At 44.5% G+C, this 23752-nt stretch overlaps 1 protein-coding gene across 1 annotated transcript in view; it reads left to right on the top strand.

Moving 5' to 3' along the window:
* Positions 1-23752, top strand: part of SP2353 (EGF like, fibronectin type III and laminin G domains protein pikachurin) — a 127702-nt gene that overhangs the window by 99824 nt on the left and 4126 nt on the right. The window contains exons 6-14 of the mRNA XM_084575702.1: positions 346-547; positions 4479-4623; positions 7598-7790; positions 8864-8989; positions 13576-13813; positions 14328-14556; positions 16023-16203; positions 16719-16797; positions 20930-21282. Of these exons, the coding sequence (XP_084431828.1) occupies positions 346-547; positions 4479-4623; positions 7598-7790; positions 8864-8989; positions 13576-13813; positions 14328-14556; positions 16023-16203; positions 16719-16797; positions 20930-21282 (1746 nt within the window). The remainder of the gene's footprint in view (positions 1-345; positions 548-4478; positions 4624-7597; positions 7791-8863; positions 8990-13575; positions 13814-14327; positions 14557-16022; positions 16204-16718; positions 16798-20929; positions 21283-23752) is intronic.

The following is a 23752-nucleotide window of genomic DNA, read 5'->3' as shown; positions in this document are numbered from 1 at the left end:
CCCAGAACCGGGTTAAGTGGAGAAATATGGGAGAGGCCTTCGCCCTGCAGTGGGTATAGTCAGGCTGATGATGATGATGATGATTATGATGATGATGATGATGATGATTTTCAACTTGACGTCGATCGGACATCCTATAAGCAATTTTACGTGCACATGTCTGATACGCACTAACTTCGACATACATGACATGAAATATGCACGCTAAAAATGTGTGGAACACTTTATATGTTTCGATAGCTATAACAAAAAACCAGCTGCAGTATGTTTTGCTTCGCAGACCGAAAAGAAAGTGTAGTCAATCGTTAGAAGAGAGATTTTTTTTTTTTGCTTCCATATGCGCAGAAGTGGATCTGCGGCGCCCTCGCTTCTCTGGCTCGTCGTATCTAGCGCTGCCTACACTGCGGGACGCACACAAGTCAATGCAGATCATGCTCCAGTTTCGGCCTGAGACGCATGATGCTGTGCTGCTCTATTCGGGCGAGTCGCCCGAACTGCAAGGAGACTACTTCGCCATCCTGCTCTCCAAAGGCTTCGTCGAGTTCAGGTGAGGAGGCGTCAGTGTAATCTCCCCCAACATTACGTGACAGCAGCAACGCATTCAAAGTACTGAATACGTATTGCAGATCGTCAATACATAGCCATGCCCTTCTAGAACCCTGAGATCTGAAAAGATATCGAAGGCAAATTACTAACGTCAGAGAGTTAGCACAAATGAACAAGAGGGGGAAGGGAAGCGCCAGTCATCAAGTCCCCGTTCCTGCAGGAGAACTGGTCTTCGATTAGGACCTGCCATATCAGGATTAGTGTTAAGCCTTTTTATCCTTTTAGATGTGACGCCATTATTAGATCATGCCAACACTTCGCTCACGCCAGTGATTGTTCCTTGCCACCTCCCGTCTTTTCATCCTCCCCAGCGCCCCCATTCTTTGATTACGGTCATTTGGGAGTACACGTTGTTATGTTACCCTTATGGAAGAAGGGCTTTCGCTATTTCGCTGGTTCTTTCCTCGACGGCGCGCGCCGTTCGGCAATCTCACGCCTTTGGGAGTTAAGCTTTTCGTGTGCGAGCGGATTTCAACGGTAATGTTCTGTGCTAAGCGACAAAAGCCAAAAAAAAGTGTTTTTGTACTGCCATGCTGCTGCGCACTTGATTGTAACCAGAAAGGCACAATCCAATAAGGCTTTTTGCACGCCTTCTGGGGAGCGCAGTGTAACTAGGACAAAAGCTTGGCTAGATATTTTTCAGTGCAGCTAACCTCAGAAAAGAAGCAATGATGCGGCTCGAAGTATATACAGCCTCTAGAGATAAAACAGGCTTCCTCCTGATTGGGCCTCTTTCGAAATTGCAGTAGCTGTGTATGCGAGTGTACCGTGCTGGCTTTTGTAGCGAAACTAGGCTAGGCTAGTCAGCGGCGCATTTATGGTAAGCGTCGCTAGTAACTACTACACATGCGCCGTAATAATGGCAACCAGTTGCTTCGAGCCACAGAAGGGAAGAAAAAGAAGACTGGGGGGAAGAGAAGAAGGAGAAGAAGAATTGGAAGCCGTTAAAATGAAGCACAAAGCTTCGGAAGACGCCATGAAGGAGCACCAAATTGCCAATCGCATCATAGTGCATCGGCGACGAGAACGTTTGAGTCGGACATTCCGCGCAGTCACTTTGGTAGTTTTCGCTACGCATATCCCGGCTTGACCGAGTTCAGCCGTCATCAAGTTTTTGGGCATTTTAGCCAGGACGTTATTTTAGAGCTGTCGCCTTGTTTTACCAAAGCCCTGTGTAGCTTTTTAAATGGTAACTCCTTTTTTGGGGAGCTTTTTATGTTAGGCCGATTTTATTCATGCCATATTTCGAGCTCCGTCACACTTTACCACATGATGGAGACAATTATGCGAAGCTCACAGCTTAGTCTGCCTAATTTGAGTGCACGTTCGCAAGTATGTGCAAGTAATTACCAGTCAGAGGTGACAACAAAAACTTGGTTCTTGATTAGGGTCATGAGATTCTTTTTTTTTATAACGTTGTTCTTTGCCTCAGGGCATGATGGAATATGAAAAAATTAAAGGGGGTATTCATGAGATTTTTCTACTGCTTACTCTCACCATACTGTTATTAGCCATTCCTGAGTTGGAGATAATATGACTGAAAGCTCTAGCGTAAACACATTAGTACGCTGTTACCTAATGCGCGATGCAATACACGCACATCAGCTTCTCAATTAAAATTTTGTCTGGGCCAGTGGTGTATATCAGTGCAAGATAAAGCGCTAATACAAACAGAGAAGACTATTTTATCTTCATCTGCACTACAACTTTTACCAGTATCATCTTCACACAATGCAGCATGTCCTTAGTGCACAGGAGTCCTTGTTGTTAGTGGAAATTGATGACTGAAAATTGTGAGCAATATTCAAATACGCAAAAAAAATGATAAACTTTTTCCTCTATACCTCATAATCCTCAATACACCTATCGCAAGGCAAGGGACTGTACCATATTCCTCCAATTAACTGGTATTGTGCTAGCTGCATTCATTTGATCCCCACAAACTTTCCATTTCATCCGCCGATCTAACCTTCTGTCGCCCCCCTGCTAAGGTTTCCTTCCCTTGGATGCTTTTGTCACCCATAGAGACCACCAGCTATCATGTCTTCATGTTACGCGACCTTCCCAGGTCAATTATTAGCTTTTCGATTACTTGTCTCTATATATGTGGATAAAATAGACATATATAGGGGATTACTATACCACTTTTACTTATTGGAGGCTTCAAACTGTACAGGCCAAATGCGCACCAATTCCCGTGCATTTTCAAACACTGAGTGCATGCTCTCACTACGCGAACGCCTTAGTCTTTATAACGAGGAATGGTTATATACTCTCTCTCCTTGCGTATTTCTAATACAGCATTCTTAGGCCTACCTATCAACTGACGAAGCTAACTTACGTCTGAAAAACCACTCCACAGGGCTCTCACACAGTTTCACGTGCCTTCGTTTTCATATTGTCATGTCCGCCATCGTCTACTACGTCAGGCAGACCATCTGCGACGCTGCCGTCAAGGAAGCGACTACCTGGGGCAGAGCCGAATTTTCTAGAGGAACTGAAGAAGCAGTCAGACTAAGGTTAACAGAGGTCCTTAATAGCTGCAGTTACATTGTCTGTACATGATGAGCATCCTAGGACACCGCTTTTAACAGTGCGACAAGTGCGGAATATTGTTAGGCCTTGTGCACATGTTGAAAGGAATGATACAAGTTTTTAACGCGTAGCGAATTTGCTTCCGAAACTAGTCGTGCGCCCTCAATTAGTATATTTATGGGGGTTTGCATGAAGAAATGCAATTTGATGCATACTTTTAATAATACGCAAACCCTACAAGCATGCCGGGGGAGGCCCTGCGGGTATATCTATTATGGTGCAGTTTTGTGATATGTGAAAAAATGCATTAAAACCACTTGCCTTAATGTGTCAATACGTTCTGGTTATGGTATAAGTCACCGTTTATTCTCATTTTCTCACTGTTTTCTGTCTAAATATACTTTGGTGTGGACTCCATTGCCCCTATTATGGTAGCACTCTAAGAACATGTACGATTGGGTAGACGCCTCGTTAGTACAGAAGTCCTGTGTCCGCCACCGTCGTGACGCTGTCACCTGATAAGACTACGTGTCATGGTAGAGCTAGCATGTGGCAAGTTTCCTGGCCACTTGACGTGGCTCAGCTAGGCTATGACGGGCTGGGCGTCTGTTGGCAGTTGCACTTGTTTGTGTGTTGACTTGTGCAGATCCTGGTATGATATTGTAATGGAGTCAGACTAAACGCCGTCCGTGTCTACAGCAATGACAACTCCCGAAATTAGAGCGGTCGACCAAAAAACTGTTCCTGGAGGCAGTACTGCCTGCTGTGCAATGGAGGATAAAGAGGAGCAGACCAAGTGCGCTGCAGGCTCTATTGCTGTCGCATTCGCAACACCCATTGGTACACGTAGTGGAATATTTTTCTGATGAAAATGGTGCGATTTTTCTGATGAAATGTTGTGGAATATTCTCGTTTTTGTTACCTGCACCAGTGCGCTCACTGTGATGGGTAATTTGAAAGGTTACTAGACGAAATGTGTCTGCTTCAATACTACCAATAAAGCATCAAACTAAGTGCTAATTTCTTGTACAATGGTGGGTTGTTGATAACGCCTTCAGAACCTCTCATGATCGATTTGATTAGCTACCTGCAGCTATGCTGACATTCGGCAGCTACTGAACGTTTTTCCCGTCCACATGAGTCAAAGCTGTGGCGCCAATATTGCTCTGTGCTTGAAACTGTACGAAAATGAGGCGGGTCGTATACTTTTATTACATTTTCCTAGCATAAGAATACTGCCAGTTGGGGCGGGTGCATCTTCGAACATCGAGCGCAATCAACGAATATAGGCAAAATTTAACTTGTTCTTTGTGTTCATTTCATTGCTTCGTTCTCAGGTTCGACTGTGGCATGGGCCCGGGAACCTTACGCAGCGACCAGCCAGTACTCCTCAACGCGTGGAACACGCTGACGGTGTACAGAGACCGCTGGGACGCCTGGATGCAGCTCAACAGTGGCCACCAGGTCCAGGGCCGCTCCAAGGTCGGCCTTCCGTTATATGGCAATATGAGCCGTTCGGTTATTGCTGCATTACCTTGCCTTTGACCAAAGCACCGTTTTATCGCCGTTCATGCTGCTGATTCCGCTGAACGTTGAGGCATTTGTGGCTTTGGGCACCGCGTTTATAGAAATTTGACTCTGGGTGTGGCCTCGTGAAATAAATACAAATTAATCTTTCTATAACAAAATAAACCAGGTGCGCGAAAATTTGTTGAAGTAATACGAGCCCTAAACACTTTCAGTTGGTACTATATGCAGTCCAAAACATTATTTAAAAATAAGTTTGTTAGCTGCCCAGAACAGCGGTGCAGCGAGGACAGCACGACGAGAGAAACAGCACAGGCGCACGCAACCGATTGTAATGCAAACAAAGAAACCCGTACTACCTCTTTCCCACCCAAACAAAATTCGTCCTCTACACCCAAACACATCAAAAACTAAAACTCTCATCTTTTCTAAGCAGATATGTCTGGCCAACATTTTTTTTTTTTTGCCACGGGCGACGCGGTGCGATTTTCGTACTACGTAAAAAATCTCATTGCAACATCATCCTCGAATAAAAACCTATTCACGGACTCCTTCTAACAATAGCAAAGTTTTGGATTTCGCATATTTTTATTTCATAATCGTGAGGCAGTGCCCTGCGAGGTGCCAAAGTCCGCTGCGAGATCTGATTTTTCTCTGATGCTGGATGCCTCGGTGATTACTCTTGCATTGCCTTCTGAAAAAAATAAATTTTACTCTTCTAGACACAGGCAGCATGTTAACGTCAAATGCAGTGCGCATGCGCCAGTGAAAAAGGGCCAGGGCAAATGCGCTGCGTTCGTTGAAGATATCGCGTGATATATAACATTGCCTGACTGCGGCTATACTGGGAAGAAAACTAGAGCTTACAAGTATGCCTTGTCCCATAATAACCAGCTCAATCGTCATCACCGTCGAGCAATGGAGATCTCTAAGTATTATAAATGGACGGGACCATAGGAGCACATATCTACTGCAGCGCGAAATATTTGGGTGAAACAAAGCAGTGTGGCCCTACAGAAGTGCACTGAAGAGCGGCGATATGGTTTTTAGTCAAACACATTTTTGAACCCAACTATCCTGAGCGAAACTTTTGTTGAAACGGAAACGTGCCTCAAAAATGGCTTGTTGTAGAGAGAAATTTGATCACTGCGTTCTGTGACGAGCTGATGGGAACTAGAAATATTTTAATGAAGCGGCACTCGTTGCACTTGGGCTGGAATACAACAGATACAACGAAGAGAAGCGATTACTTCCCGCGCATTGCGGTCTGTCGTAACCCTGGCAAATGTTGCGACACCAGTGGAACTCAGCGTTCGATAGCGACGGGTTGATTTTGTGTGCCTCGTTCCATATTTCTTTTGTTTATGGTCACATTTCCAGCCAATATTTTACAGCGGTATACCACCTTAGCATCGAATTAGATCTTAAAGTAAAGCTGCCCAGTCAGTGATTTCAAAGTTAGCAAACTTGTAAGCTGTCTCCCAAACAGTTTGACGCTACCAGTTGCAAAAATCATCCTACAGCCCGTATATTAAAAATGGGCACTGTGGTCGATTGACTGACGAAATTATGTTATTAAAACACACCTGGTCTTCAGTTGTTGCACAAAAGGCAATTCACCTTGGCCCGAAGAGGTCCTGTCATCGATTATTACATTGCACAGTAGCATTACACAACGCGTAATTTTGGATATAACAGACTGTTACTTTGTAGCACCGTCATGATCACTCGCTAAGCGTTGCTCAAAACAAAGGGTGCCAATAACGGTTTGCTGGTCTGCTCAAAGACAGTGCCATTATCATTTACGCTCATGAATTACTCCCCAGGAATACCGGGGTTTAGAAGGGAAACTTCACAACTATAGCATAACTATCGCGAGCAGCAGTCAACAAAATTTCGTTGCCTGTGCTTCCGTTGTCGAAGTAGTTTGAGATCAAGTATTCTGGAGCAAGGAACTATGGTTACAACACCGTCGACGCTTCACCTGATAGAACATTGGGTGCGCATGCCGTCCGGCATTTGGTGTTTTCTTCGTGTTACTGCAGTACTAGCCTAGCCGTGGTGGTTGCTTCTTACAGCGTTTTTACAACTCGGGGTCTATACAATGATGACGGCTACAGCTACACAGGTATATGAGCGCTGCAGGTAACGCTATGCAGTTCATAATATATTAAGTTATTGCGAAAGTGCGCTTACAGGAATAGGCACATACAGTAGTGCGAAGAATGAACTGTTGGAGGAAAACGACAGCACGCGGTAACTTGGTCAACAAAAATATTGCCCAATAAGAAGGAGCCGCCAAAACGCGACATCATTAACGTGCAGACAGTGACAGCAGAACATCTGGTTCTGAACCCCGATGTGCAGCGCAAGCGAGCGTCTTGCGTATGCTGCATGGGTACATAGCCTTACTAGTCCTGCAGCACTACTGCTCGTATTCTCGCAAAAACCTGATGCCTGAAGCCGATCGGATTTTTCAGCTTTCTGGTGGAGTTAAGGCGTAGACAGGAACAAGTGTGGCAGATACTGAGCCGTTCCTTTCCTGTAAACCAATTATAGAACGCCGGTGAACATTGATGCGTTCAACGGAGAGCTTATTTTGTTCGACGAAGAGCACGCGATGTACCGTGTGCAGCAGCAATGATCAGGATGTTGTACGAAGTGTGATTCGTATCTGATGCCATTGCTAATAAAGCATGAAGATCGTATGTGTGAAATATATGCAATGTGTTATCTGCATGCACGGCCGCCTTATTAAAACAGTAAAATAACGTTTAATAATTGAGACACAACAAACACAATCCTGTCAAAACGCCCTGTTGCTGCACGCCATGATTACCTGAATTAACCGTTTGTATTTTCTACTTTGCCTGTACTTCATAACAACCTGTTATTATAACCGGAGTTGGCTTCATTTTTTCCTCTCCAGGGCCTTTTTTCGAGGATAACGCTACGACTCAACGTGTACCTTGGAGGGTCTCCCAATGCCAGCCTAGCAGCTGGGAGGCTGGGAACCCGGGAAGGCCTCGTCGGCTGCGTTCGACACCTTGAGATCAATGGGCGTCGATATGACTTCAGGTCGACCGCACAGCGAGGCGACGCCGTCGAGGGCCTGGATGTTGGTGCGTTTGCGGCCGCTTCAGTTCGGAGTTACATTTTCCCAACGGTTAAGCAGATGTGTTTAAAACGATCAAGAATACGCAAATTTCTTTCAAAGCATTAGTTCTACTGCCTCCTCCATTAAGCGAAGAGGCACGTATATCATGTGACCTCGGATACAAAGGACATGCGATATCAGTTATAAAAGGCTTTGATGCATATCAAGTCATCTCGGATATACCAAACTTGCAATCTCGGTGCATACCACGTGATCTCAGATATAACGAGCATGTGACGTCGGTTATCACGACGTTGCATGCATAACATATGTTCTCGGGTATGTCGAACAAGTAATCATGCTTATAAAGAAGATGCGTACACACCACGTGACCACAAAATTACTGCAGCAGGACTTTTTGAGGGGTTAGTTGGTACATGATCTTGATATTTATAGCGCTGAAAAAATCAAGACATTACCGAATTCGCAACATAGGTTATAATGAAGATCCAGGCATAGCACCTGACCTGATATAACGAAGGTGCGTCATCTGTTATAACAGAGATGCATGTATGCCCCGTTACCTCGGATATATCGAACATGTAACATCGTCTATAACTAAGTTGTATGCGCCATGTGATCTCCGATTATCAAACATGTCCCCTCAATTATAATTAATGCAAGCACGCATGCATGCCACGTGATCTTGAACATAATGAACACTCCACCTCACTTATAACGAAGATGCATGTATAACACGTTACTTCGGATATACTTAACACGCAACTTGGATTATAACCAACATACATTGAATATGGATATTACCATTAGGGATAACGAACCCTGGGCTAATGCTCCATACCCTCGCTCTACAGCGTCAAACTGCTCAGCAGTTTTTGGTGCGGTAGTACCTTTTTTTTCGGAAATTTATGTAGGGTTGATAGCCTATTTCATACTCGAAAGTATACCCCTAAATGTTCAACACGATTTCAAACGCGAGTATGATCCAGAGCATACCGCTTTTACAAGCAAATTGTTTTGCTTGTGGCTATGAACATAGCCAATTACCGCATGGGTCTCGACCTTTGCCCTGCGCAGACGAATGCGGCGGCGATGGCTGCAGTGGCGTGAGTTGCCAGAACGGCGGCCAATGTATCGCCAACGGAGCCGAGCAGGGCGTGTGCCTCTGCGCCCTGGGATTCGCGGGAGCCTCCTGCGAGACACGTGAGTGGCACGGGGGCATAAATGCTAACACTGGACAACCTAACGATCAGCAATCACTTCTGCGGGTGCATGCTTTGAAAGGTCATGCTATAGCACATTGTGTAGCAACGAAACACAACATTAGTATAATAGCATTGTTAATGGATAATCCATGCATCTGTCCATCGATCAAATGATTCAGAGAATGGGATAATTTGAGGTCAGTTTTTCTAACTTTCGGAACAGTGCATGCAAGCCATGAGGATGATGATAGTAACAATATAATTACTACCACATTGAAAAAAAAAAGTTTACGGCCTGAGAAAAGACCGGGGATAGCCTAAAATGACATAATCTTATGAATGTTGACAACACATACCTGCGCATATGTTACAAGGCCTGCTTTCAAATTAAAACACTGAGAAATTACTTCTTGGGGGGGGGGGGGGGGGGTGAGTGCGCGCTATTTTCACGTTACTGGATGCTCCATTGTAAGCACTTCCAGCAAAGGCATTTAACTGTCTACTCTATTTAACGACTGGAAAGGCTCATCTTTGAACAAGCACGGAACACCTAGCCGCGAGCGGGTGAGGTGCCATCTAACTCTATGCGCATCAAGCAGTGCACATTATCGTATAGTAGCGTTCAATGTAATCCTTCTTCCATTTTCAATCATTGCAGCCATCGCGATGAGACCGATGATGATAGCACCAACGTTTCGCGGCCTCCGGCTTTTTATATAATTACCGCATGTCCCAATTTTAAACTGCAAAAAAATAGTAGGATTTTAACGTACTTAACCGAGAAGCATATGCGAAGCCTTCTAAGCACAGATAGAAGTTTACGGTGATGACATCGTTCAATGCATAGCTCAAGTGCTTGCTGTCGCTCACAGAAATCTAGCATTAGCTTCCCGTTAGGATCCGTGTATCCAACCAGATCGTAGATGTGGCCGTTCATGTCCCCCAGTAGAATAATATTAACCCCGGCCGTCTCCAAACTGGCTTATATCGTCACTGAGACATTCAAAGAGATCCTTGTTTTCTTGCCTGCATTGGTGTCCTGTTCCTAAATAAACTAACCCTAGCCATGTCATAATGCCGGAAATTGTTCCTGATACCCAGATGTGTTAATTGCAAGATAATTTTATTCTTTGCCAATTCGATTCCTTGGTGTATCAACATACCTACCCCTCACTCCTTTTTTCCGTTCTCGTTTTGTTGCAACCTTTTCAGACGTAGCCTTCTATAAACGGCGGATCTTCTAGATTGCTTAGATGTGTCTCACATAGAGAGTACACACTAATTTGTCATCCTTCAACTGTTGTTCTATCTCTAGTCATTTCGCTGTTTTTCTACCTCCTTGCATGTTTATGTCGCTGGTCCTAATGTTAAATTTCTGTTTTGTACTTTTCTTTCTCGACCTCCTCCTGGCCATTGTTTGGGGATCAGTCTCCGTTATTACGCTTTCCTCTCCTTCACTTCCAACTATCCCTGCAACTATCCCTCGCGGACCCCCTATAAAAGCTACAGACCTGCCTGCCAGGCGCCAGCCAATCTCTGCTCCCACCATTCTGTTAAAATGGATGCCCACTTCAAAACGCTTCTCCAGGCTTAACTTTCTTATGTCCTGATTAACTGTCACCACGTCCTTCTCAAGCGTTCCGTTCATTCTTAGCGCCTCCGGTACAGTGCATACAACTATCTGCGCTTGCTATGTTATCGCCCTGATATAATCAACTCCATTAGCTAAACTTTCCACCACTCCTGCAACGTCACCATTTAGGACATCCTTCAGCCCTAAGGCTACTATCACCATATTGCGCTGTACGGAATTTTTCAACAGCCTATTTTTACTCTCTTTCATCACTGCGCTCATTGTCATTCCTGAGAAGGTTCCAACTAAAACTCGCTTATCACCCTTTACACGTTCCATGATATCTCGCTCGCACCTGCTCATGTTATAATCCGCGATGATAAGCACCTGGGCATTCTCTCTCTCCCTGCGGCTTTCGGTTATCTGTGTCCTTCTCTCTGGGATTTTCATTCTTCCTTACTTTCTCCTTTTTTCCCGACTTTTTAGTAGCTATTTCTAAATAACCTTGTCGGTTCGGATCCACCTGACCTACTTTGCTTATGTTTTCCAAGCCAGTGCTGGTCCCAGCCACGTGGCCCGCACTGGAATGTCTGTTCTCGTTGTTTCCAAGGACAAAGTCGGCCTTTTTGTTTCATTTGAGGAAGCTGTCCCAGCCGTTTCTGATTTTCTGCCCTTAATAAACCTACTTCATTTCCTAGGGCTTCCACACTAGGCACCAAACCGCCCTTTTCTAGTTCAAATCTATCTAGGCGCGCACTCAGGACGCAACACCGGTACAAAAAGTCACTGCCTTCGGCTTCCTCTACCGAGTCAACACGCGTTTCTTTGAGATTAACCTGCGCCTCACACTGAGTACACTTTACCTTCTTTTGATTGCACATCTTAAACATGTATCAACAGAACTATTTCTACTACGAATTCTCAGAATATACAAACTGCAAAGGAAATACAAAAACGACTCGCAAACACGTGTTAAAATAAATTCTGCGAATGCCAATAACCTATAAAAAAGAATAATTATCTAAACACAATAGTTGAAGAATGAACGCTGATAAAACCTAGCTGCCGGTACGAAAAACCAGGCCGCTAAGACAAAGAGCAAAAATCTACGTTTTAGACTGCACCTAACCGAACTAGCTGAAAACGAAATAAAGTTATTAAAAGAACTCATCTATTTGATGCTTTCGGACGCTCCCGCTGTCGCCAGACCATCCGTTTCCGGTAGTCACGTGCAATCGGAGGAGCGATGGAACACGCGTCCGCACCACACGGCTGTCAACTGTTAAATCAATTTGTCAAACTGCCAAAAAAAAAAACCTCAAAACATTGCTTGTTCTGTCACGCCACCTGGTGGATTCGGCCGACACTGCGCTAGCGGACCTCTGCCACACTCGGCCACATAGCGTATGTGTACGAAGTATTTACCTAGAGTAAATAGAGGAGCGAAGGGTGCAGGCGGAACTTCATGATGACGACAATATTCATTGTACAGTCTGAGAATGTTTTGCTGTAGGAAGTTCATGAAAACAATTTTTACTGCACAGGGGAGAGAGTGTTACAGTTTTACATGAGGCATGACCTGCTGCGGTGAAAGTGTGAAAGTATAGCACTCTCGTCCCTGGGCCAAGAAAGCGTAGTGTTTCAATTCCTGCTGGAGACAATTTTTCTTATTACGTGTGAGTTTGCATGGACATGAACGAATGACAGTCTTTTTATACGTCACTCATGAGCCAAGAATTGTTTTCGCTGTAAATAATTGGCGACGAAGAAACTTCCAGTAAAACCCTCCGTAAAACCAATTTTCATTAAACTGCACACAAACCTCCTATCACGTGATAAGGTGTTTTCGTCCATTTGGCAACCACTAGCATTCTATAGCATGAGCGAACAATAGAAGACGCTTCTGTACAATGTTGTGACGCTATTTTCCACTTGGACACCCTTTATAGAATATTGAAAAAAGGTTTACCAGTCACGCCTCTTGACATTCGCTATCAACCGGTCAAAAATAAGGGGGCGGTACCATACGACATAATAATGGTTCTGAGCGTCCACAGCCATTGCAGGACAATAATGCAGTCACTTCGAAGGAAATGCTTGCACTAAGCTTGAAAACGTCGTTGACAGTGTGACATATGTGCTGGATGTTTTCAGAGCTCAGCCCGGGCTGCTCGAATGGTTGACACGGTTTGACCCATTAGAATGTTATGTGAAAACGAATATTTTAGAACGTCCCAGTGTTATTTGCTGTAATGTGTTTGTAATAAAGCAAGCAATAAAGACAAACATAAGAAATGTCATCCCACTGTGCCGCGACCCCCCCCCCCCCCCCCCATTCATTTGGCATGCAATCTGAGTGGGCGTACTGGGAATGCCCAAAGATTTAAGCGGAAACAGGCATTTATGAATACGCGGACAATTATCGCTCTAATATGTTGCGAGTGGTCGACAGGACTCCATTTTAAAAATATTTGTTAAAACCGGTTGCAAGTAGAGCCTCTAAATGTAGCACGAATAGTCACAAAGCCCTGCTCCCCGGATGTGAGACGAGTTGGCACCGCGGTACTAGCAAAAAAACATCTAGCCAAATGGCCCTTTTTATACTAATCAGCAGCATCGGCCCTGCCAAAGAACATCGCCGTAATTCAGGTTTACTTCATGGCTCCCGATATAAAATACTGTGCAACTTTCCAAATACTGCTGAGCAATAAGTAGCAGCAGCACCGACAAGCATGACAGACTACATTTCTGTTTCCAGCTATCCGTAGCGATTTATGTCATAGTGGTACCGATCTTACTTATCCTGCCTGTTTGCATGTTTTTTGGTCAAATCTATATCAGATTTAATATTAGACAAGTCATACTCTATCTTTTTGGATGGTGTATGAACTGTCTATTCCAATTTATATATTTTTAGTTTCTACTATCCGTACAAGCAATTTTTATTCATCCAAAAGGTTCGTAGATTCTTATTTGTTTTGTTGTTACAATCTACTTTTTCTTCATTCCAGCCGTGGAGATCGTGGTGCCGTCGTTCAACGGTTCCTCCTACCTACGCTTCCCGGGGCTTGGCAACGACCACCTTTCTTATTTGGATGTACAGCTAGTCTTCAAGCCATTGTCGCCCAATGGCGTCTTCTTCTATAACGGAGCCAAGATGGACGGCACCGGAGACTTCGTTTCGCTCCAGATGGCAGATGGACACGTTGAGTTCCGTTTCGACCTCTCCACTGGCACGGCTGTACTAAGGCAAGTTCTGCAAAGATTTAGACATTTCTTGCTCTTCAGAGAGTGTGTATGGGAAGCTGTTATTGAGAATTCTGCACTAGGCAAGCCGCACAATACACAAGTTTTGCTATTGCCTCTAGGGATTTTTCATGGCGCAGCAGCTACTAGAAATTTGCAAGGAATCAATACTAGCTACCAAGAGAAAAATGCTTTAGCGGTGGGATCAATTTTCCTGGTTGCTTTGAGTTGGTGAACTGAACTAAGCAGTCCACTCACGTTTCGTTTTGGCTGGTGTTGGGCTTTCCTTTCATCCTCCTTCTTTCGTGCACTCTTTTTCTTTTCTATTAGACCCGGGATTAGTGATGACTATTTTGCTCAGACGAAGACCGTTTCGCTTGTCGAAACTGCCAGAGTGATAATGCTTCCCCTTATCACTGGTTCATTTTCTTTTGTGCCCTGCTCATGTAGAAAAAGAGTGCTCTAGACTGGCTCCCACGCAGCTAACGTAGCACGGTGCATACACACGTCGTTCCAGGAGCCCGTACCCGGTGGCCCTAGGCGAGTGGCACCTGGCCAAAGCGTCCCGCACCGGCCGCCTGGGAACCCTGGTGCTGGACGGGCAGCCCCGGGTGGAGGCCCACTCGCCGGGTGCCTTCACTCAACTCTCACTGCCCCTCAATCTCTACTTGGGCGGGGTGCCAGATCCGAAAGAGACCGCTGTAGGTGCCGGAGTGCTCCAGTCATTCGTCGGCTGCGTACAGAGGGTGAGAGATGGAAACGTCTGCCATTTCACCTGTGCTTCCCGTCGGGGACCGCTCATCATGCAGGTGCCACATCCTGTCGCTATGTCCATCCGTCACAGATAGCGAGATCACTCGTCACAAACCTCGCTTCTCTGCATGGCTGTGGATCTTCACGTAGTCATAGCTTGCCCTGGCCTTAGCAGCGACGATCTGGTCGCTTTTTCGAGTACTGCCTAAGAAAGCACATATCTGTGCCATGACAAAGGAAAAGGGAGTGACGTCTAGGACAATATGCCTGATGACGCGATTTCGTTTATTCAGTCATAAAGTTCTTCAACTCCCTTAAAACACTGCCTGCTGGCGGTAAGTGAGAAGTTTATGAGAATGATACTGCAAAATTAAGAGCACCCATTTTCGTATGTTTTGTAGCTCAGTAAATTAGAGCTGCATTTTGGACGCGTATGCCAGAAGTTCGAGTCCTGTTCCTGTAAACTCTTTTGAACTTTTTTTTTTGTACCAGTAATTCACAACGCGCATAACGTTTAGCGGTACGGCGCGTGCCAACTTTTACGATGCATTTTGAACCGCTTTTCAGCTTTGAGCCGAAAGAAATTGAAGCCTTTTGATTAACCTTAACAAAGTAATCTAATAGATTTTTCAATTTTGCGGTGTGAGCATATGTTACATAAATACCTTAAACTAGCGCGCTGAACAAAGCTTTAGCCGTAGCTCACTTGTCTCATAACGTAAGGTGCAGCAGTTAGAGTCCTATGTCGACCAGTACCCGGGTTGACCATTTTTATTTTAAGCGCAATTGCTTCTCTTTTCTCAGAGGTACGACATAGTGACGGAAGATTGACTCTGTAAATCTGTAGTCTCATTAATAATTGTGTAGTGACGGCATCCTTCTTATACTGTTTGGTATCGTTTTCCAGGAGCTTAAATTACGTTATGTAGGTCGTGTGGCTGTAACACTGCACCATCCTTGGCCAGAGACATTTCTTGGCTGTGGCCGGCTTTTTGGTTAACGGCAATGTGAATGGGCTCGCATTATTAAGCACTTGAGAATTACCACGTAAGCATGTACCGGAAAAAGCAAGGTAGGTCATTTTTAGTCGAGAGAACTTAGTTTCTCTACCCAAGATCCTGTAGTGTCAGAGTGAACGCATTTAGTGTGGGGATTGACAAACGTCGTGCAACAAAATAATTTTCTGTTCTTTAGCCAGCACTGATAAAACGAAAAAGAGAAAATATGTTACGTAAGCTAGTGGCAGAGTGCAATGTATCCAAAGACGCACAGAAGAGAACCGCCTTTTTATGTTTAACAATGCGAATGTGGAAATCTCTCTGTTACCTTGAAAATTCTGTCACGTCTAATAAATAGTCCCCATAAGTCCACAACGGCTCTCAGATTGGCGGACCTTCGCGCACATAGTTACATCGGCAGTCCTTCGTTAATCGATCTCGTCTTTCTGCTCTCCACCCAGCTGACCATCAATAACCGGCCCATGCGGCTGATGCAAGAGGCGCTCTCGGGCGTGAACGTGGCTAACTGCGTGCACCCATGCGTCACGGGTCCCTGCTACAATGGCGGCGCCTGCCAACCACGAATGGACCTGTACGCCTGTCACTGCAAGCTCGGATACGCGGGATCAAACTGCCAAAATGGTACGTACATGAACACCGCCTTCAGATGCAAACCGAAATGAGCGAGGCAACCCAAGAAGAGGGGCAGGGACGCAGATTTTGCCCCTGTACTCAGATGAACCGGTCATCACTTTCAAAATCAAATGCCAGCGTGACTATAGTTGCCTCAGCACTATTCAGTCCTTCCTTTCTGAAAATTTTCTTGATTTCAAATTTCAGCAACATTACTTTTCATGCTTGCTGCTACATTATAAATGAGGGAGGAAGGGGGATTTGTGGAAAACTTCTAAACGAGAGGTTCGAAGAATAAACCTTCCTCAGAGGTTTTATCTGTAAAGCGCACTTCCTCACCTTGATGCGTGGAAGAGAATTAAGGGCCAGCGTTTCATTCCGGACGAAAAATTAGCTCCCCCCCCCCCACCCCCATCTCTTTCTCCAATGAACTTTCTTGTCTCTTCTGCAGAAACTACTAAATCTGCATCATTCTGAGTATCGTATGTTAACACAGACCCATTACCACCATTTTGTACTTGCAGAGGTAAAGGAGGCCATCGCAGAGCCAATGATGGGTGGTGCCAGCTACCTGCACTATACGTCGGACGACATCATGCGAAGGTGAGACTTCTTTTGGTGCTGGCGAAATCCCAAATACGCCTGCTTGTTGTGCACTCTAAGAACAAGTAAACCAAACGCAAGTGCCCAATGCAGAACAAAGTGCTCCATCCTAGCCCAGGCGTGAATTTAGAACGGTAAATGTTACGTGACGTTACGAGACTTCGAAAGAAGACTTACGAGTTAATGGGGACTTGCATTGCCACATGTGCGGTGAGTGGCTTTTGTGGGGTGTAGTATTGATTTCATGCACTAAAGTTATCGAAAGAAAGCGCATTTTGAACAAAAGGTAGCGTGGAATAACTTCTTTGCCTTTTCTTGCCCAAACACAGATCGCACACTTAAACCTAAAGATTCATATTGAGTCGAATACATCCATTATTTGAGATTTCTTTGTGATCATTTCTTAACCTCACGACGCAAGGGTGCCATTGCGAAGGCCGTGCTCACAGGACTTCTGCAAAAATGAACCCTGGTTGAAAACCTGCAGTACCGTATGAAAAATACGGTAAATATTCTGTAGTTCTGTCGGTAGGACAGGCTTTCCTGTAGTTCCGAAGTGCTTTTCTGTAGTTTTATAGTTATTTCTTTATTACTTTTCTGCAGCTGGCAGTTCTGGAGCAGTTCTTTGTTGTAACAACACAAAAGTTTGATATTTCAAAGGTTTCTGTTCTCAGAACAGGTTTACTGTCAAAAAACAGGACGAAACTTTTGTGATGACTGGAAATTTTTTTTAGTTCTTTAGCTATACTGGCAGATATTATTACAGCACACCAAAAAAGAAAGAGAAAAAATTCACAGGCAGACCTACTTGCATTCTGTGTTGGCAGCGCGACATACGAAGTCTTATATACCTTCGCATTCAATTTTGTGCCATTGTTTTCGATTGTATTTGCGGACTTGTACACACCTGCGCGCACAGAACATGACACCACTTTGGATGATTAGACTATTGGTTAGATGTTTCCCATAGTGTGTCCGACGCATCAACACAGATTCAATGAAGATACACGGAAGCGTGTAATCATCTCTGTAACTTTGGTGACTTCTCCTCCCCCAGCAAGTCAGACATGGCGCCATCATTTCTCACCTAGCGACATAAATGACTCCGACAAAATGAGAATACCTCCAATTAGGAGATGTTACTTATGTCAGTCAATCAGCAAATTTTATGAAAACGTCTTTTCTGGCTGTCACTTAACAATATTCCAAAGTTAACCAGAAGATTTATTTACTTATGATAAACTGAGCAAGAAAAGCGGCATCATGACAGGCAAATAAATTCGATGTTAATTAATATAGAAATGGTGGCTAAACTTATGTACATAGCCACTGCAAACCTGTCATGCTGGCTTAAGACCCTGAGAAGTCAAACTGTAGAGAATATTTTATTATATTATGCGCAGAAAGTACAGCAGCCTTAAGTCCGAAGACCATTCGCTCAGTCAGCTTCATACCTTCTGCCACTGCCGCTCGCCGGCTATGCTGCATCTGTGCAGCATCCGACGAAAAATCTTCAGCAACATACTTTCAGAGTTGCCCTGTCAGTTTACGAAAATTTTGTACCACAATACCACAACACACGAGGCGGTTATTTTTGCTGCGTCCCAATCTAATATTTAGAGCTATCTACACGCGTCTGCAAACCACCGAGTGAAGTTGGCAACTTACCCCGAGCCTGAAACCTTTCTCCTTCACGTCACGAGACTACAGCACCCGCCAAACTAACTGTTAACGGCAAGTGCACTTGCACACTTGTCCATATGTCACTTGTTGTTATGACATCATAGACCCCATGGATCAATCAGCGCTCTGTAATTTCATGTTGTCTCATGACGTCACACTGCAGCTCAGTCGGGGGTTTTTAATGGATGGAAACAAGCTTTTTTCCCTGATTTGACTTCCGATATCTCGCGTTAATAAAATACCTTGTAAGCCTTCAGGCATAACAACAAGAGTGCTCGCACCGCCGGGTAGAGGAACATACCATCCTACTTACTGACCTCTGTGACACATTTCAGGGCAAAGCAAATGTTGCAACAATTTCACTCAATCCTTCAAAATTAAATTTCGACCTTGTTTCGTGTCTAAACTGGTTATCTTTGTTATTTTGCTTCTTCACAAACATTTGCCATCTCTCATTAATCATATTTTATCTTTGTATTGAATTCCAGAATTGAACTCGTGTTCTTTCTGGAAGGAGTTCTCACTCCCCGTCTGCAATTTTCTCCAAACGTTGAAGAGAAGTTTAAAATTTAACAACGGCAGTTCGTGCAAAACGTAGCGAAACTTATCACCCTTAAGTCACTGGCCATTAGCAACCCTTTAGAATCCAACCACTGCCATCTCTAAATACCCTAGAAAAATATATCAAAAACTGATATATTTTGGAGCAGAACTAACATTAAACAATCTTTGATCAGTGCTACGATTTTCCGGCTCAACGCTGTCTAGTGGCTAAACTGCCTCACTGCCACATTTCGCATCTCCGCATGAGTTTCGCAGCTGACTAATAAATTGAAGAGCACTGCAGAATCTGCGTTGGAGTAATTCGAAAGCAAGGATGCTGCTGGTGGTTGCTTCTGGGTGCTTCTAGTTGCTTAATTCCCTTCTTGCTTGCCCATTTTAGTCTTTGGTACTTTCGAATTGCGTGCCAATCCCTTCCTATGCCTTTTTTTTTTTTTTTTGCTCTACTTACGGTTGCGTCACGTCACATCCTCTACGTAACATTAAATCATTTCTTGTTTACCCATTTTAGTTTTGGTACTTTCAAATTGCGCGCCAATTCCTTCCTGTGCCCTTTCTTTGGCTCGACTTAAGGTCGCGTGATGTCCCATCTTTGACGTCACCCTAATTGAGAGATTTAATTACCTATTTTATTATTTGATACATTGCAATATGGCGTCAAGCCATTGACTAATGAGATCATTTTCGCCTTTACTTTTAGATTTGTTTCCTCTAACTAATAAATGATTAACTTATTGGCCTAATTCTTTTTTCGGACACAACATTAAGCCACCCTCTATCGATTGACACCACTCATATACCTCTACCGCTACTCAATTACTCACAACTGCTGCGGACACGAATTTTTGTGTTTTGCCTCTAATTAGTTACATATTTATCTTATTGGCCTAATTTTCTTCGTACACAACATTACGTCACCCTCTATCAATCGGCAACACTCATTAACCTCTATTCTCAATTACAACTACTGCGGACACGTTCTGTTGACGCGGTCTGCGGACAGAAATCTGTAATAGCGAAGTAATGTTTTCGCAATAATAACTTCATTAATGTGTTGAATTCTTGCCTTGCACTAGGGCTTTTTTAGTAGTGTTTTCGACTTTCCCGCGCGCACTTTTCTCCACATTGTTAAAGAGCGGGAGAGAGGTTTAAATTCTCACTGTTGTAAAGTACGCCCTTTCAGCTTTGTTCAACGTTCCACACGCAGCCTTTATTTTTCATTGTTTTTGGCATCTATTACTAACTGTCTAACAAACATTTTTATCAGTCCGACGTCAGTCATATAAAGATTTAGTCTCACATCTCTGACAGAACATTCTTTAAAGCTGTAGTTGAAGTTCTTTTTTGCGTGATCCGTGTAGTTGCATAAGTGCAGGCTTTAATTTCTGCTGCTGCGAAACTATTTCAAAAGTTTAAAGCATCCGTTACCGTTTATTTTTGTGATAAAGTGGTATTCACCCACAGCCATGGTGATGAAAAGCGCCAATTAACCTTCCAAGAGTTTTTAGGTTGTGGGGTGCCAGCTGCGTTCATGCTGTTACACTTCATACTGTTACATTATCTGTTTATGCTGTTACATTAGCACCTCAAGTGAGCCCTATATTGAGCGTCCGCATCACATAATGTGTATCAGTGTGCTGTTTTAGGCACGGGTGTTGTGCAGGGCTGAAACATGTAGAGTAGCGTCATCGCTATCATGACGGGGCCCGTTACGTTTTCAATGCCAAGCGCCCGCATTACTTACAAAGTAAGCCATCATTCACCGACAAAAAATGGACGACGACGCCATGATCTCGTCAAACCTCCCAACTACACCTAGCGCTGTGTAAAGTTGTTAGCTCGCGGGTATTCTCAAGATCGTCAAAACACGGTTGGTTTGTTTCTCAAGGATACGCGGCGATCAGCTGGACGTTACTCTGGCCTTCCGGTCCTTCTCGAGCCACGGCCTGCTGTTCTGGGCCGGAGACTCGGGCCAACAGACGCGGTCAGGCGTCTACTCGCCGTCGGACTACCTTTCGTTGGGCCTGGAGAAAGGGCTGCTCACGTTACGTTTCAACCTGGGCTCAGGCGAAGCCATGCTATGCTGGAACACTACGCGCGTAGACGACGGGCGCTGGCATCGGGCCTCGCTCAGCCGCAGCCGGCAGCTGGCCACGCTGGGCCTGGGCGGGGCGTCTCCCGTTGCCGTCACGTCACCCGGACGCCTCCGGCAACTCAACGTGCGCAGCGGCCTCTACATCGGTGAGTATGCAAAAGAGCATGGGCGGAGGTAACGACCGAGGAGCTGTCTTGAGACGCCATCACCAGCCAGCTCAGCTGAGTCTTAACAGTCCCGTCTGCTGACCTCCGAACACCCCTATCATAAGATGAGAGATATTCTCGACTCACCATTTTAGATATTATCATGTTATCTTAGAATGCTTCATTTTTCTGCTTCCCAAACTCGACGCTAGAACTGTTTCTGTGCATCGCATACTTGGGCCTAATCAATTTGTAGTTGAACAACTTTTTCTCTGGAACAAGTTTCAGCTTATTAGTTATAAGCCTTTTGTTCTCCATTTTAAGACGGCGGACAAACTCTACAAGCTTCGTGTTCGCTGGCTGTGGTTTTCATCCAACCAAGCCGTTCTGCACTGAAAGCGTGCCACAGCTGTACATCACGCAATCATCAATCCCCATGCCAGCGGTGTGCTCAGTGATGAATTCATGATTGAAAGTACAATTTCATGTTATAATCTTAATATTTGCTTTCTTTTTCTTGCTGGTGCAAACTCGCCTCTCACGTTATACTGGTTGTTGCGTTACTTACGTGTCTGTACTGTAATGCGTAATCTCTGTAATACGTAATACGTGTAACCTGTCGGAAGAGTTGCTGCTGGGCGCTTGGCAGGACGAGGAGGGAGAGTGTCCAGGCGGTGCAGACTCTTTGCCATTTTTTGTGCGACACCGGACATGGTCGCGCTTGTAACGCAAGGTGCCGTGCCTGTATATATTTTCATATACCTTCTTCCACATCGTCACCCATCATGATACTGCTTCTTCTCCCCTTCCTCTCTCCAGTGAAGAGTAGCAGGCAAGATTTAAATCATTCCGGCCATCCTCTCTGCCTTTCCTAACAATAAACCCATCTACCTACATTTCTGTAACACGTACAAAAGTCATACAAGTAATCTAGATTGATAGGAATCTCTCATACAATTACTAATACAATAAATGGCAATTATAAGGTGTTAATAGAGCGCTTTAGCAGTGGCAAACCTGCCGTATGCCAAACGGTAACGCTTAGCCCTAGCTAACGCTACCGTACTTGTCATATACCATGTTATTAGCTTCACGCATTGCCGTAATCGCACGCGAGCTGACAAGAATATTAGTGGCCATTAGGCAAACGGAAAGATGTGAATTGTAGCCTGGTCTGAACTACTTTTATTGCGATAGCAATACTGCGCCAGGTTTCGAACCATAGCGTGGTCCCGTAGTTGGAGCAGAAGGAGAAGACTGGTAACTTACTCTCTCGCGTTATACTCTTAAAGGATGAGCTGAAGTGTTCCAATAATGTAGCACCTTATACTGATAGGGCGTGATAGGGGAATAATGTAGCAGGGAAAAGAAACTTCCGTTGTTGCTATCGCAATTCAACTAGGGTTAACCAGAGTTAAACCACAATTGATTTTTTTAAATGGTCATATAAACAAAAAACGTTCAAAGTGGTTGTATGCAATAATTGTTTGCTATCTAGCTATGTCAGTCATAACCTGATTCACTTTGGGACGTTAAACCTCACAAACCAAATCAAACCAAACCAAGCCGAGCTATGTCAAGCTAGGGTAACCCACCCCCTGGCCGGTTTTGCGGCGTTTCTCATTTAAGAGTTCAACTCACAAGCTGAAGTTTGTTCTTAGGCTATGAGTCATGTATCGCTCAGAGCATATGTCACAGTGAGCAGCTGTCATGGCTGCATACAGTGTTCTTGGTGACGAGTTTTTACTGTTTCTACTCTGAGCACGGGACTGTACGCAAATTTAGTCGTTGCAGATCAAGGTAGATCCCATGGTAGCGAAACTTGCATAGAGCCCCATGGGGACGACAGAGTAAGGCACTAGTTTCTTTGCACCGCTACGCCACCCTGAGACCTGTTCTAAGTACTAATGCTAATAAAAAACAAACAAAAACACGGCGTTATAGTGACGTGTGCTCTGCGCAGATTTCATTTTTTTTTTCTTGCAGGTTACAAAATACAAGGCCAACGACGACGAAGATTGAACTATGCTCGGCCAAGTAGGCAAAACAATTGACCCCATAGCTGTTCACGCTCAATTTAACTGAACTGAAAATTTTACTGCCAAATTAAGCCAACTCTTGATGTTGAACAGGGTGTATTCTTAGCCGACTTGTCCAAGCGTCCTTCCGTCTCCGTCGTCGTCGGCCTTGTCTCTCAGTGCGAGTCATGCAAAAGCATGCAGCTTTAAACTGCTACTTACATGTACCTTAAAATTATTCAGACATGAACTGGCCTGATTAGTGACAAATGCTTAGTAGTGCTTGCACATCGCAAAAAACGCAAAGGCAGAGTGCATTATCGAAGAAGCAACAGCAGTTTAATGTCAGTTCTCGGAAGTGGTCAAGCAGCAACATGGTCTTAAAATATGGTGGAATATACAGCTCCAATAATAACACAAAGTATTATGTCGCCGCGACAGTACGGCGAAGC

The sequence above is a fragment of the Amblyomma maculatum genome, chromosome 8 (assembly GCF_055883805.1).
Source record: "Amblyomma maculatum isolate TAMU_Amacu chromosome 8, ASM5588380v1, whole genome shotgun sequence".
Taxonomy (NCBI): Eukaryota; Metazoa; Arthropoda; class Arachnida; order Ixodida; family Ixodidae; genus Amblyomma; species Amblyomma maculatum.
The sequence above is the reverse complement of the archived record's forward strand: the minus strand, read 5'-3'. Positions and strand labels throughout refer to the sequence as shown.